This window comes from Pogoniulus pusillus, chromosome 29 (genome assembly GCF_015220805.1).
Source record: "Pogoniulus pusillus isolate bPogPus1 chromosome 29, bPogPus1.pri, whole genome shotgun sequence".
NCBI classification, from domain to species: domain Eukaryota; kingdom Metazoa; phylum Chordata; class Aves; order Piciformes; family Lybiidae; genus Pogoniulus; species Pogoniulus pusillus.
In genome coordinates, this window is record NC_087292.1 from 2,078,304 (window position 1) to 2,094,696 (window position 16,393).

At 50.0% G+C, this 16,393-nt stretch overlaps 1 protein-coding gene across 6 annotated transcripts in view; it reads right to left on the minus strand.

Annotated features, from left to right (window-relative positions):
• ITCH (itchy E3 ubiquitin protein ligase) overlaps positions 1-16,393 on the minus strand; it is a 94,941-nt gene that overhangs the window by 42,359 nt on the left and 36,189 nt on the right. Inside the window, exons 2-6 of one of the 6 annotated variants that reach the window (XM_064167386.1) lie at positions 16,199-16,289; positions 13,160-13,298; positions 10,971-11,095; positions 8,253-8,390; positions 2,859-2,901 (exon numbers count right to left, since the gene is read on the minus strand). In XM_064167386.1, coding sequence (XP_064023456.1) covers positions 2,859-2,901; positions 8,253-8,390; positions 10,971-11,095; positions 13,160-13,298; positions 16,199-16,268 — 515 coding nt within the window. In that variant the 5' untranslated portion in view covers positions 16,269-16,289. Of the gene's footprint in view, positions 1-2,858; positions 2,902-8,252; positions 8,391-10,970; positions 11,096-11,226; positions 11,261-12,930; positions 12,966-13,159; positions 13,299-13,575; positions 13,627-13,691; positions 13,775-16,198; positions 16,290-16,393 lie in introns of those variants that run through there. The other 5 variants (XM_064167388.1, XM_064167391.1, XM_064167389.1 and 2 more) reach the window with 5 other exon arrangements.

Genomic DNA, 16,393 nt, shown 5'->3' on the forward strand with positions numbered 1-16,393 from the left:
CACTGGTGACAAGACTCTACCTGTGTTTTCCCACTGAAATCCAACATTTGAAAAGGACCATGCCAGTGCTTCTGTGGCATCACTGGACACCTGAAGGTATCAAATTTGATCTGCCTTATCTATGTTTGTGTCTTTGTTTTTATACACCCCAGCAAGCCTATGAGTGAAGCAGCCATCACCATTGTTTTCTTTTCACAGCCCTATCATCTCATTTTTCTCATTAAAATATTCCAGTTAGCCTCAAACTAGGTGGGAAGCTGTCAAAGACAAGGAACAGCCTGTGTGCATGTGCCCCACAGCATCACAGTATGCTAGGGGTTGGAAAGAATCTCTGGAGATGAAGGCCAAACTCCTTTGCCAAGGCAGGGTCACTCAGAGAGGGACACCCAGGAACATCTCCAGGCAGGTCTTGAATGTCTCCAGAGATGGAGACTCCATCACCTCTCTGGGCAGCCTGCTTCAGTGCTCTGTCACCCTTTAAGGAGTTCCTCCTCATGTTTAGGTGGAACTCAGGCTCAAGTTTGTGCCAATAACCCCTTGTCCTCTCACTGGGCACCACTAACAGAAGCCTGGTCCCATCTTCCTGCCACCCACCCTTTAAATACTGATCAGCATTGATGAGATCTCCTCTCAATTTAAATCACAGAAGCAGGCAGGTTGGCAAAGCTCCACAGGATCACCAAGTCCAACCCAGAAGCCTACTCTGCAAGATTCACCTTAAACCACAGCCCTAAGCAGCACATCCAAACCACCTTTAAACACATCCAGGCTGGGTGACTCCACCACCTCCCTGGGCAGCTCATTCCAGTCCCTGACCACTCTCTCAGTGAAAATCTTTTTCCTAATGTCCAATCTAAAACTTCCCCAGCCTCAGCATGAGGCCATTCCCCCTTGTTCTGTCTCCAATTACCTGTGAGAAAAGACCAGCACCAGTCCCTCCACAATGCCCCCTCAGGTAGTTGTAGACAGCAATGAGGTCTCCTCTCAGCCTCCTCTTCTTCAAACTGTTCTTTCTCCAGACTAAAGGGTCTCAACTCTCTCAGTCTTTCCCCATCAGAGAGATGTTCCAGTCCCCTAATCATCTTTGTAGCCCCTTTTTGTATCCTCTCCAGCAAGGCCCTGCCCTTCTTGAACCAGATAGCCCAGGACTGGACACAGTACTCCAGATGTGGCCTCAGCAGAGCAGAGTGGGAGGATAAAATATCTGCTGCACTGCAAAGCAGTCAAAGTGGCCTGGTGCTCCTTGCAGGTTAATGCACCATCAAGCATGGCCACACTTGATCCTAGCAAGCATGATCTGCTATCCACCTTCAAACACCAGAACCACTGCACAGCTTTGGGTGTCTTCTTGCTTGCTTTGGTACCATCTCAACAAAGCTAAACAGATTCTGATGTCTCCAACCAAAGCAGTGTAACAGCGTCCAGAGAAGGGCAATGAAGCTGCTGAAGGGTCTGGAAAACAGGGCTGGGGAGGAATAGCTGAGCAAGCTGGGGTTGTTTAGTCTGGAGAAGAGGGGAGACTTCACTGCTCTCTACAGCTCCTTGCAAGGAGGTTGCTGTGAAGTGGGGTTGGGCTATTCTGCCTGGTATCAGGTGATAGGATGAGAAGTAGTAGCCCAAAACTGTGCCAGGGGAGGTTTAGGTTGGAGATTAGGAAAAAATGTCTTTCCTGGAAGAGTGGTGAGGGACTGGAGCAGGCTGCCCAGAGGGGTGCTGTGGTCACCATCCCTGCAGATGGTCAGGACATGTGTGGACATGGCACTGTGGGACATGGTTTGGTGGTCATGGTACTGTTGCTAGTTCAGGCTCTGTGATCTCATAGGTCTTTTCCAACCAAAACAACTTTATGATTCTATTTTTGCTAGCCAGTGCCACAGGCTCAGTAATGGACTGCACTGATTTATTTAATAGATTTTACTTTGGTTAATCCTTGGGAAAAGGATGAGGAATACAAAGGGGAAAAATACTAAAAAACAAGACCAAAGCAAAAGGGGAATTTTGTTTTGGGATTGCATGGAAGGGAACTGAAGCTAAAAGATGAGACTCACAAGGAAAACAATCCAATGTGTGAATTAATCAGAGTGGAGTGTTTATAGAATCACAGAATCAACCAGGATGGAAGACAGCTCCAAGCTCAGCCAACCCAACCTAGCACCCAGCCCTGCCCAACCAACCAGACCATGGCACCAAGTGCCCCAGCCAGGCTTGGCTGCAACACCTTCAGCCATGGCCACTCCACCACCTCCCTGGGCAGCCCATTCCAATGCCAATCACTCTCTCTGACAGCAACTTCCTCCTAACATCCAGCCCAGACCTGCCCTGGCACAGCTTGAGCCTCTGTCCCCTTCTTCTGTCCCTGGCTGCCTGGCAGCAGAGCCCAACCCCACCTGGCTACAGCCTCCCTGCAGGCAGCTATGAGCTCTGCCCTGAGCCTCCTCTGCTGCAGGCTGCACCCCCCCAGCTCTCTCAGCCTCTCCTCACAGGGCTGTGCTCCAGGCCCCTCCCCAGCCTTGCTGCCCTTCTCCAAACACCTTCCAGCACCTCAACAGCTCTCTGCAATGGAGGAGCCCAGAACTGGACACAGCACTCCAGGTGTGGCCTGAGCAGTGCTGAGCACAGAGGCACAAAAACCTCCCTTGTCCTGCTGCCCACAGTGCTCCTGAGCCAGCCCAGGATGTCAATGGCATTCCTGCCCACCTGGGCACACTATTTAGGTCAGGCTCAGATCTCAGGCTGGTGTTGCAGGGAATACTCAGGAACTTTGCAGTTGTCTCCTTCATGAAACCCCCAATTCCTTCTTCCAAACTGCAAACACCACAAGGCAAGACAAAGAAGAACAGAGGGAAAAGAGGCCTTACCGTGCATCGCTTCGGACTTTGGAGCTATCATTCTGTGTGGGACCTTAAAAACCAGAAAGCAAAAGACAACAGAAGTATAAGCAACATTGGGAATCACTTCCAAGGCAAGAGGCACTCTTAACCAGTCACCTTTCTTTGGCATGTGGAGGTGTTCCACTGCGCTGCTCGTCTGCTGTCTCACCTATCTCTGTCTGCATTCCTTTGTTTTAAACCAAGGCCACAGTGAGTGGCACTGTCACCCTCTGGAAGCTGCAGGAGGATATCAATTGACTGCAGCAACATTCCCCAACACAGGCAGCTCAGGAACATTGGATCCTGCCTTAGAATCATAGAATCATTAATGGCTGGAAAAGACCTTCAAGATCATTGAGTCCAACTGTAGCCAACTACCATGATCACCAAATTGCATCCTGAAGTAGCACATCTGCAGCTTCTTCCACAACTCCAGGGCTGGGGACTCCACTACCTCCCTGGGTAGCCTGTTCCAATCCCTGAGCACTCTTGCAGCAAAGGCATTTTTCCTCATCCCCAACCTAACCCTCCCAGGACAATTTCAGGCCATTTCCTCTTATCCTATCACCTGATACTAGGGAGAAAAGACCAACACCTTGGGTTGGGTTCACCCCAACCTTCTTTCAGGGAGCTGTAGAGAGCAGTGAGGCTTCCCCTCAGCCTTCTCTGCCTTTCAGCAGAATCAAGCAGTGTTTTCATTCAGGAGGACCTGGATTTTCATATTCTCTTCCTTTTCAATCATGACAGGCAGAACAGGAAAGGCAACAACTTCTCCAAAATCACCTTTTTGGTTGGCTACCAAGCAACCACAGAGCCACAGAATCAACCAGGATGGAAGAGAGCTCCAAGCTCACCCAGCCCAACCTAGCACCCAGCCCTGCCCAACCAACCACACCATGGCACTAAGTGCCCCAGCCAGGCTTGGCTTCAACACCTCCAGCCACAGCCACTCCACCACCTCCCTGGGCAGCCCATTCCAATGCCAATCACTCTCTCTGCCAGGAACTTCCTCCTCACATCCAGCCTAGACCTGCCCTGGCACAACTTCAGGCTGTGTCCCCTTGTTCTGCTGCTGGCTGCCTGGCAGCAGAGCCCAACCCCACCTGGCTACAGCCTCCCTGCAGGCAGCTGCAGACAGCAATGAGCTCTGCCCTGAGCCTCCTCTGCTGCAGGCTGCACACCCCCAGCTCCCTCAGCCTCTCCTCACAGGGCTCTGCTCCAGGCCCCTCCCCAGCCTTGCTGCCCTTCTCCAAACACCTTCCAGCACCTCAACATCTCTCTGCAATGGAGGAGCCCAGAACTGGACACAGCACTCCAGGGGTGGCCTGAGCAGTGCTGAGCACAGAGGCAGAAGAACCTCCCTTGTCCTGCTGCCCACACTGCTCCTGAGCCAGCCCAGGATGCCATTGGTTCTGCTGCCCACCTGGGCACTGCTGCCTCCTCTGCAGCTCCTCTCTGCCAGCACCCCCAGCTCCCTCTCTGCCTGGCTGCTCTCAGCCACTCTGGCCCCAGCCTGTAGTGCTGCTTGGGGTTGCTGTAGCCGAAGTGTAGAACCCTGCACTTGGCCTTGTTCAATCTCATCCCATGAGAGACCAGGAGAGGTTTGTTTTCTGTGGCTAGAGAAAATGTATACAAGGTGAGATAGGGGAGGATCAGACTGGACATTAGGAAACATTTCTGCACTGGAAGGGTTCTCAAACATTGGAATGGGCTGCTCAGGGCATTGCTGCAGTCACCATGCCCAGAGGTTTTCAAGCACTGTGTGGACCTGGCAGTTAGGGACACAGTTTAGTGTTGATCCTTCAGGGCTGGGTGAAAGGTTGGACTGGAGGAGCTTGGAGGTCTCTTCCAAGCAAATGTATTCTGTGATTCTCCAGTCTGGGCCCTTCTCTTTCTCTGTAAATGATTTAGCACAAAGGCATTCAAGCAGGTACAAACCAGGGCTGCACTCCAAAGAGAATTGCAGCAGCTCAACCTAGATCTGCAAACATTTTGCAGCTTAGAAATACCTGCCAGTATTTGCAGCACCTGGGGATGAAGTGCTCAGTGGTGGAGACAGAACAATGCTCCATTTCCACAGAATTGAACAGATGTCCTTAACAAAGAACTCAGTTATCACTTCTATGGGAATGATGTATGGCTGTGAGCTAAAGACAAGGAAGCAGTCATGTAAAGGCTTGTGGCAATGAGCTGTTGGAGGACTGTGCACCACAGGGATTTTAATCCCAGAAACTGATGTCATAACTTCAAAAGCTACTCAGTAAACAAAGTGTGTTTGCCTGCAAGGACCTTTGCCCTCTACAGAATCACAGGATGTCAGGGGTTGGGAAGGGACCTGTCAGAAATCATCCAGTCCAACCCCCCTGACAGAGCAGGATCACCTAGAGCAGATCACACAGGAACACATCCAGGCAGGTCTTGAATATCTCCAGAGAGGGAGACTCCACAACCCCTCTGGGCAGCCTGTTCCAGGGCTCTGGCACCCTCACAGTGAAGAAACTCTTCCTCATGTTTCCATGGAGTTTCCTATGCCTCAGCTTCCACCATTGCTCCTTGTCCTGTCACCCAGCAGAGCCTGGCTCCAGCCTCTGGGCACTCACCTGCACATCTTTAGAACCATGCATGAGGGCAGCCCTCAGGCTCCTCCTCTCCAAGCCAAAGAGCCCCAGCTCCTCAGGCTCTCCTAAGGAAGATGTTCCACTCCCTTCCGTAATTTTGTAGCTCTGTGCTGGACTCTCTCAAGCAGTTCCCTGAGGTCCTTCAACTGAGAGACCCATGACTGGACACAATATTTCAGATGTGGCCTCAGCAAGGCAGAGTAGAGGAGGAGAACCTCTCTGACCTACTCACCACAGCCCTTCTAATGCACCCTGGGATACCCTTGGCCAGCAGAGTACACTGCTGGCTCATGGTCAACCTTCCATCCACCAGGACCACCAGGTCCCTCTCCCCTTCACTGCTCTCCAGCAGCTCCCCAACTTTCACTGATCCCTGGGGTTGTTCTTCCCCAGATGCAGAACTCTCCACTTGCCCTTGCTGAACTTCATTCAATGTCTCCCTGCCCATCTCATAGCCTGTCTCAGTCTCCCTGAATGGCAGCACAGCCTGAGGGGTGTCCCCACTGCTCCCACTATGCTATCATCACCAAACTTGCTGGCAGTGCCCTCGTCCAGGGCACTGATGAACAGACTGAATAGTCCTGCTCCCAGTACAGTAAGAATGTGCCAGCCTGCTTAAAGCATTAAGTCTTTCCTCATGCACACCTAACCCCTCATTATCTGGGACCCCCTCGCAGAACCACTGGCTTGGGATGTCCATGTATGTCTTTGCTGTTGAGCCCCAAAGTGTAACTAGTACTCAAATCCAGCACCTCCATGCCACCTGCTACTCACTAGGACCCTTCTATCTCAGCAGGTGGATTTCAGGAAATGGAGGAAAGCACAGATGAACCCCAAGAACTGCACAAGAGGGAGATGTGTCCCTTTGGTTAGGTATCTCTATCGAGACACCTCAGCCCTGCTCCACAAAACCCCACAGAATCTCAGCATTCACCTTTAATTCACAAAACTCTTTCATGTGCCTGATTAATTTAACAAGACACAAGCAAAGGTGGACTGAAAGCTGAAAGAGAGAATGCTTACAAAGCTCCTCTGTTAATACAATTTTCCTGTGATACTCAGATGAAATCTCAAAGGATTCCAAAAAACTCCTAAACAACACAAGCCTAAAAATTGCTCAAGAGCTACCCAGCCAGTTGTGACACTGCCAGCCTCTCCAGTGCAGCCTTCTGGACATAGAATCATAGAATCAACCAGGTTGGAAGAGACCTCCAAGATCATCCAGCCCAACCTAGCACCCAGCCCTAGCCAGTCAACCAGACCATGGCACTAAGTGCCTCATCCAGGCTTTGCTTCAACACCTCCAGGGATGGTGACTTCACCACCTCCCTGGGCAGCCCATTCCAATGCCAATCACTCTCTCTGGGAAGAACTTCTTCCTAACATCCAGCCTATACCTACCCTGGCACAACTTGAGGCTGTGTCCCCTTCTTCTGCTGCTGGTTGCCTGGGAGAAGAGCCCAACTCCCACCTGGCTAGAGCCTCCCTTCAGGTAGTTGTAGACAGCAATGAGGTCAGCCCTGAGCCTCCTCTTCTCTAGGCTAAACAAGCCCAGCTCCCTCAGCCTCTCCTCATAGGGTTTGTGTTCCAGGCCCCTCACCAGCTTTGTCACACTTCTCTGGACACCTTCCAGCACCTCAACATCTCTTTTGAATTGAGGGGCCCAGAACTGGACACAGCACTCAAGGTGTGGCCTGAGCAGTGCTGAGTACAGGGGCAGAAGAACTTCCCTTGTCCTGCTGCCCACACTGCTCCTGAGCCAGCCCAGGATGCCATTGGCTCTCTTGGCCACCTGGGCACTCTGCTGCCTTATCTTCAGCCTACTATCTATCAGTACCCCCAGGTCCCTTTCCTCCTGGCTGCTTTCCAGCCACTCTGGCCCCACCCTGTAGCACTGCTTGGGGTTATTGTGTCTTATATACTTCTATTTTACCATGTACAATACCCTGGAAAATGTTCTGCCACCTGTCCTGCACAGATGGAATTAAAACTGAAGGCTTTCACTATAGTTTGTATTGGCAGGCAGGAGTTAGTAAAATCCAGAAAACAAAGATGTTGATCCTATTTTCCTTACAGTAAGACTGAAAATCTCCACTGTGGACTAGGATTCCTGCTCAAGTAATAACACAAAAGAGTTCTGCACTCTACAAACAGCAAGTCACAGAAGCTGCTGGGTTAAGCTTCCATCCAAAAAGGCTTTCAATCCAGAATCACAGAATGAGGGAAGTGGAAGGGACCCCTGGAAATCACTGAGCCCAGCTTCCCTGCTAAAGCAGGTCTGTCTAGAACAGCTCACACAGGGAGGTGTCCAGGTGGGTTTTGAAACTCTCCAGAGGAGACTCCACAACCTCACTGCTCACCCTGCTCCAGGGCTCTGTCACCCTCAAAGTAAAGAAGCTTTTCCGTAAGTCCAAGCGACACCTCCAGTGTTCCAGTTTGTATCCACTGCCCCTTCTCCCATCCCTGGGCACCACTGCAAAGAGCCCAGCCTCATCCTCTTGACCTTCACCCTTTAGGAATTCATATCCCTTGAGAAGTTTCCTCTGTCTTCCCTTTTCCAGGCTAAAGAGCCCAGAGGTCTCTCGGCCTCTCCTCACAAGACACTCCAGTTCATAATCATCTTCATGACCCCTCTCTATTGGACTATCTCTGATCTTTCCCTGTCTCTCTCTCAAACTGTTGCAGCCCAGAAGTGGACAGAGCACTCCAGCTGCAGCCTCACCAGGAGTATGTTGAGGGCACATTTGAAAGGAAAGTTACTTACTTCTTGAACTGGAGGCATCACCGTTGGTTAGGAGCTCAGGATCTACCTGCATCCCGTCTAGACAGACAGACAAATCTCCTACCACTTCTGCTGGTTCTCGGTCACCAACAAGATGCAACGTCACAACTACCTGCTCAACTGGAGAAACACAGAGAGGAATGGCAGCTTAGACCAGCACATGACAGATAAATCCAAGTAGCAAACCACAGAGCTCATTTCTAAAGCAATTCATCCACCTCTATGGTTATGAACTGTAATTCACTTCATTCTTCAGGCCTTCATTGATATCAGGGGCAGGTACCAATGCTCCCTTCAGAGGAGAATGTTTCACAGTTTTCTAATGATAAAGGTTCACATTTAGAGTGGGAAGATCCTGCATCACATCCCCAGGCCAAAGGTGTATGCAGGGTAAGTAACTGGTTTCCAGTGAAACAGAACTGTAAATACATGTTCTTGATGAAATGATTTGAAACAGAACAGAGTGGATGACAGCAGGGTACCTGGTGTCCTACAGATCATAGGATCGAGCAGGTTGGAAGAGAGCTCCAGGCTCATCCAGCCCAACCTAGCACTCAGCCCTGCCCAACCAACCAGACCATGGCACTAAGTGCCCCAGCCAGGCTTGGCTGCAACACCTCCAGCCACGGCCACTCCACCACCTCCCTGGGCAGCCCATTCCAATGCCAATCACTCTCTCTCTGCCAGCAACTTCCTCCTAAGATCCCCTGGCACAGCTTGAGGCTGTGTCCCCTTGTTCTGCTGCTGGCTGCCTGGCAGCAGAGCCCAACCCCACCTGGCTACAGCCTCCCTGCAGGCAGCTGCAGGCAGCAATGAGCTCTGCCCTCAGCCTCCTCTGCTGCAGGCTGCACCCCCCCAGCTCCCTCAGCCTCTCCTCATAGGGTTTGTGGTCCAGGCCTTTCAGCAGCTTCGTTGCCCTTCTCCAAACACCTTCCAGCACCTCAACAGCTCTCTGCAAAGGGGGAGCCCAGAACTGGACACAGCACTCCAGGGGTGTCCTGAGCAGTGCTGAGCACAGGGGCACAAGAACCTCCCTTGTCCTGCTGCCCACACTGCTCCTGAGCCAGCCCAGGATGCCATTGGCTCTGCTGCCCACCTGGGCACTGCTGCCTCCTCTGCAGCTCCTCTCTCCCACCATCCCCAGCTCCCTCTCTGCCTGGCTGCTCTCAGCCACTCTGGCCCCAGCCTGTAGTGCTGCTTGGGGTTGTTGTGGCCAAAGTACAGAACCCTGCACTTGGCCTTGTTAAATCTTACCCCATTGGCCTCAATACAGCTACCCAAGGTAATCTGCACTCATATCCATCAGGACAGCCACACTGGCAAGAGAGTAGCTCCTTACACTGCTATCAATGTGCTGCACTTACATTCCCTCATCTAAAAGTGTCAACAAACACTCAAATAGTAGAATAGAATGGTAAGGGTTGGAAGGGACCTCCTGACACCATTGAGTCCAACTCCCTTGGCAAAGCAGTTTGCCCTAGGGCAGATCACACAGGAACATGTCCAGATGGGGCTTAACCTCCAGAGATTGTCTCCAGAGAAGGAGACTCCACAACTTCTCTGGGCAGCCTGCTCCAGGGCTCCAGCACTCTAACACCAAAGAAGTTTTTCCTCAGGTTGAGGTGGAACTTCCTGAGTTTCAGTTTGGGCCTGTTGCCCCTTGTCCTATCACAGGACACCACTGACAAGAACTTGGCCCCTTCTCCTTGGCACCCACCCCTCAGATATTTGTAACCATTGATCAGCCTCTCAGCCTTCTCTTCTCCAGACTAAACAGCCCCAGGGCTCTAAGCCTTTCCTCATAGGAGAGATCTTCAAGTCACTTAACCCTCTTAGCTTTCTGTTAGACTCTCTCTAGTAGATCTCTGTCTCTCTTGATCTGGAGAGTCCGAAACTGGATACAGTATTCCAGGTGTGCAGCTTCACAGGATGCACTCAGTGCCTGCAGGCTACCCAGTGCTAAGACACAAGAAATAAAAAGACCTCTGGAGACATTTGTGTCCAATCCTCCTATCAGAGCAGCAGCAGAGAATCCAGCACAGGTCGCACAGGAACACATCCAGATAGGGCTGGAAAGGCTCCAGAGGAGAAGACTCCACAACCTCTCTGGGCAGCCTGTGCCAGGGCTCTGGGACCCTCCCAGCCAAGAAGTTCTTCCCCATGTTGAGCTGCAACTTCCTGTGCTGCAGTTTCCCTCCCTTGCCCTTGTCCTGTGGCAGGGCACAAGTGAGCAGAGGCTGTCCCTTCCTGCCCCCCAGCCCTCAGCTATCTACAGACATTGCTCGGGTCCCTCTCAGCCTCTCCTCTGCAGACTCTCAGCCCCAGGTCTCAACACAATTTAGCACAAAAGTAGCTTTACACATTTCCTGGTCTAGAGGCAGGAATGTATCAGAGTTCCTATTTTTAAGCTATAGAGATGGAAACACTCTTCTTTAATTAGGCTTTTACTCCTCCACACAGGAGCAAAGTGAAAACCAGCATCTTGGCAGTGACACCAGAGCAGAGTGTGTACAACGCAGAAAGGTTGTGCTGAAGTGTTCTTCTCGTTCCCTGAAAATAGAGGAGGGAGCTCATAGATGCAATTTGTAGCAACAAAAGGAGTTCTTAGGGCTCATCTCCAGGGCTGCACACAGCACTCATTAGCAGACAGCTGCTGTCAGACTCTGCAGCATTCCATGGGACTGCTGATCTCACACTTACGTTTCATGCTGTTTGATTTCAAAGTCTCATGAATATCCAGAGCAGCACTTCCCAGGAGGACATCAGATTTTAACGTTTGATGGCTCCAGACTCTGAAGTTTAATTTGCTTACAGGAGTGACAATTCTGCAAAGAAAAACATTGAGCACTGTGTGAGGACCTTTTGTTGGCAGGGGAAGTGGGGGAAGGCAGCAACCTACTTCATCTGTCACTTCAAATTACTTAAAAACAAAGAAATAATGGTGGCAACATCAAACCTTTTCTAATTATCACATTCTAGGCTGCAGTCATGTTTAGATGTTATGTAAATCAAGGTCACAGACTGAGTATGGCTACTGAGGGGAAATCTCTACAGAAGAACTCTCAGCTCACAATTAACATGAGTGCAGGATTGATTCTTGCAAGTTCCTATTCCGTCAGCGTTCAGCACCTGTTGTACCCTGGTGTGAGGATTTCTCACCCAGAGAGGGAAGACAGCAAATTTGCTTTCTGAAGAGGCTGACAGAAAATGTTAGGACATCCTATAAGAAGATTAACCACTCTGAAACACTAAAAACTATTCCAAGTATTTTTAGCAGATGCCTGTTCCCCTAATGAGCTGCCACACACTCAGAGCAGAGATGACAAAGCAGCAGGATTATTTACCATTCTGCTAGCACACTTCTGGCTCCACAATGCATTTACTGTCCACAGCACAACACACTACAACTTCCACAGCTTAACAAATCCAAAGCTTCCCTCACCACCTCCAGGAGCAGGATGTGTTACTAATTTGTGTGCTAATTTGCTTATTTCCTAGGAGAATTTGGTCCAGGTTTACTTCCACAGCCTGGCTACAACAGTTTCTCTTCACTCCAAATCAAGGAAGTCAAAGAAGAACCCAACAATTTATTTTTACTCTCATTTCACTTTCCTGAGGCTTTTCTGAAATGAGTTTTTAGTGACACACGAACCTGAACTTCAGAGGTCCCTTCCAACCTCTGCCCTTCTGTGATTCACTCAAAGCACAGTGCTTTAACTGGAAAGAAGCCTTCCAGAGAGCAGGTACAGTACAAACAGAGGCAGTGTGAATCTCTACATAGCCCAAACAGGAGCCCAGGCTCTTTCTGAGATCTCTTGTGGGCTGCTAAGGTCAGAAATCCACACTATTGTTGCCTCTGCCCAACACACAGTTTCAATCTGCCAACCTGTGGCAGAGATGCTGCATCTTGGCTCCTAGGACAGCCATCAGCAGAGTCCCTCCCTAAACCTGACAGTTGTTGATCAAGGCTTCCCTGTGCAGGACACCCAGATCTCTATGCCTGCAGTTCTGTCCTGGGACAGTCCCTTACTGGAGGAGAAAAATGCAAGCAGAAATAGTTCCTGCAGCTGCCTTCCAGCTCCAGACCAAGCAACGCTCACTTCACAACTGTTAAATCTCACCAATCATTCTGCAGCAAGATGAAGACAGCTCACACTGTCCATGGGGCCAGGCAGATCTTGGAGAATAAAGGAATTCTAGCAGTGCTAGGAAGATCCTAAAAGCTCAGGCTTGCCCATTTCCATCTCAGAAGGACTCTGACAAGAGCAGAAAGCTAAGCATCGCAAAGCAACTGCTGTTACAGCCCAGAATGGACTCAGACAACTTCTCTTTTTACTAGAAAGTTGCTTTTAGAGGTAAAATCCTAGAAACATTAAATTGCTTGAGTTGGAAAAGCCCTCTAAGATCATCAAATCAAACCTTCAAGTCAGTACCACCAAGGCCACTAAACCATGTCCCCAACTGCCAAAGCCACAGGTTTCTTGAGCAGCTCCAGGGATGGGGACTCCATCATCCCTCTGGACAACCTGCTCCAATTCCTCACCATTCTTTCAGGAAAGACATTTTTCCTAAGCTCCAACCTAAACCTCCCCTGGCACAGTCTGGGGCCATTTCCTCTCATCCTATCACCTGATACCAGGCAGAAGAGACCAACTCCCACCTCACAGCAACCTCCTTGCAGGGAGCTGTAGAGAGCTGAGGTCTCCCCTCAGCCTCCTCTTCACCAGGCTGTTAGTATATTTGCCTCCAAAAACTACCCAAATATCTTCCTATCACCTGACACTGAATGCCTTGTTAAAACAAAGATGCAGCCCTTCAGTCCACCAGCAACTGCATTAATTTAGCTCAATTAAATGGGAAAGAAAACCAAATCAAACCATCAAACCTACACTGTGAGATGCTGTTTCCACTTTGGACTATTTGTATTGTTGCATTTTTCTGTCTTCTTCGATTGCCCATCCACTGAGACCTCCACATAAGGGCTAGGGCCAAACCATTTGTTTTTTTCTTTTAGTTTTGCTGAAATAACTGTAAAGAAAGAGAAAAAGAAGAAGTTACTCAGTGAGATTTCAAATGCAAATAGCACTTTTCAGCTGTGTGCTTCAGGATTTCAGTATCAGGTCATAAACATAGATTTGATGGATGAAAAGAACCCCACCCTGCTGTATTCCAGATCATTCCACACAAGGCTGCAGCTCTCACAGATGCCTAAAGCATGCAGCAGTACTTCTGGAACATGAGATGCTAATTAATAATACCCATTTTAAGCACCCAGGTGTGGAAATCAGAAAACACCCTCCACAACCTTCTCCTGTTTGGCAGCAGCCAAGAGAGTTCCTGGAGATTATTCCACTTGCTTGTTCAAGAGCTGAACAGGTGATCTAGAGCTGTCACTAAGGAACTGTGGAAAATTGACACTACCTCTGGTGAAAAGATCATGAAGAAAAAGCAGCATGAGGTGCACTGGTCTGCTCTAAACCCATGAACCACTCCTTAAACCAAAGCTCATTTCCAGCTGGCTGGTGAACTCCCCTCTGCTCTAACAAACACCAACCTGCTCTCCTGTGTTTTCATCACCTGCCTCAGCTGCACTGCTCCCTTCTAAACAGCTGACTGATTGGAGGCCATATGGCTAATCTACCTAGGTTCTCTTTATAGTGCATGCCCCTTGAGAGGGTTAGAGAAGGAGCTTAGTGTAAACTGCTCCCAGGGGAAGCTCTTGCTCTGTGTGACAGATACCTTGCAGAAATTAACTATAAAAATCACAGAATGGGTTGGAAGGACCCCAAAGCTCATCCAGCTCCAGCTCCCCTGCCATGGGCAGGGACACCTCCCACCAGCACAGGTTCTCGAAGACCTCATCCAACCTGGCCTGGAACACCTCTAAGCAGGGGCATCCACAGCCTCCCTGGGCAACCTGTGCCACTGTCTCCTCATCCTCACTCTAAAGAATTTCTTCCTCATCTCCACTCTCAGTCTCCCCTCTCCCAGCTTAAAGCCACTGTCCCTCATCCTGGCACTCCCAGCCCTTGGCAAAAGTCCCTCCCCAGCTCTCCTAGAGCCCCTTCAGGTACTAGAAGGCTGCTCTAAGGTCTCCCTCAGCCTTCTCTTCTCCAGGCTGAACAGCCTCAACTGCCTCAGCGTGTCCCCACAAGGGAGTTTCTCCAGCCTTCTGATCATCTTTGTAGTCTCCTCTTGACCCATGCCAGCAGTTCCAGATCCTTCTTGTGCTGGAGGCCCCAGACCTGGATGCAGTGCTGCAAGTGGTGTTCTGAGCAGAACAGAGCAGAAGGGGGAAAATCACCTCCCTTGTCCTGCTGGTCAGACTTCTGTTGATCATAGAATCATAAAGGTTGGAAAAGATCCCTGAGATCACCAAGTCCAACCACTGACCTCACTCTACAAAGTTCACCCCTAAACCATGCCTCCAAGCACAACATCTAAACGACCTTTAAACACCTCTGAGGCCATCAAGCCAAACCACTCACCTGCTGGGCACAGCATTTCTGACCCCAGTCAGGCTGCCATTGGCTTTCTGTGCCACCTGGGCACTGCTGGCTCCTGCTCAGCTGCTTGCCCATTACAGCCCCCAGGTCCCTTTCTGCCAGGCACTTTCCAGCCACACTGCCCCAGGCCTGGAGTGTTGCTTGGGGGTGTGGCCCAGGTGCAGGAGCTGGCACTTGGCCTTGCTGAAGCTTATCCCATTAACATTGGCCATGGATCCAATCCCTCTAAGTCTCTCTGTAGAGCCTCCCTTCCCTGGTGCAGATCAGCTCCCACACAACCTGCTGTTGCCTCTGAGCTTTCTGCTGATCCACTGATCCACTCTACATCCTTAATAAGATGTTAAACAGAAGTGGTCCCAACACTGATCCCTGAGGAACACCACTCCTGTCCTAAGTACTGAAGGGCTGTAATAAGGTGTCCCCAGAGCCTGAATTGTGGGTGAACAGTGCCAAATCCCTCAGCCTGTCCCTGCAGCAGAGGTGTTCCAGCCCTCTGATCACTTCTGTGGTTCTCCTCCAGACCTGTTCCAGGAAGTTCACATCTTTGCTACGCTGACTTTAGAGCTGGATGCAGTACACCAGATGGGGTCTGACCAGAGTGAAGGAGAATGGCAGAATTACTCCCCCTGACCTACTGGCCACACTTCTTTTCATGCAGCTCAGGGTACAGGTGGCCTTCTGGGCTGCACATTGCCAGTTTATGTCCAGCCTTTCATCACCAGTATCCTCTGTGGGGTTGCTCTTAATCCCTTCACAGCCTGGCTGTACTGATAACGAGGATTGCTTCAACCCATGTGCAGGGCCTTACACTTGGGCTTGTAGAACCTCATGAAGTTCACCTGGGCCCTCTACTCAAGCTTGGCTTGGCCAGGTCCCTGTGGATGGCATCCCCTCCCTCAGGTGTGCTGACAGCATTACTCACTCTTTCTAAAGCCTGGTCCTAAGAATATGTAACAAGGGAGAAGCAATAAGTGACACTGAACGCAGAGCAGTTCAGATTCACTTAGCTTGTGATGCAACAAGATTGTTAGGAGAGTGTTAGGCTTGGTACTGTGTCAGGTGTTTGGAACTGGAAGCAGCATCACAGTCATTGCCACATTTCAAAGAGGACTGTTCTGGAGCATTCACTTAACAGCATCCCAAAATAAGACTAAAATCATTCTAAGCAATTATTCCTCCCTTTATTCCTTTTTTTTTTCCTTTTACCCCTAAATGAATCATTCCAAAATACAATTCAGCTAAACCCTGAATTGCTTTATTTCTGCCAAGCAATGATGACATAACAGCACCAATTTTACTGGGCAATTTCTCTTGGGCTTTGTACAGCTGAGAACTTCTTGGAATGTGACACACCAGAAACTTGAGTTCAAAAACACTTCCATGTTGCTAACCAGAAAAGATAGATCCTTTCAAAAGGCTTACCAGTGATCTGCAGCTGTGATTTCATGGACAACCCACTGGATGGTCCTGACCTGGACCCACTGCCAGCCATAATAGGGGCTGGATCTTGAATCTGGATGAAGAGACAACATAAACATTTCAATCACAGAATCACAAAATGTCAGGGGCAGGAAGGGACCTCCAAAGCTCAGCCAGTCCAACCTCCTGTCAGAGCAG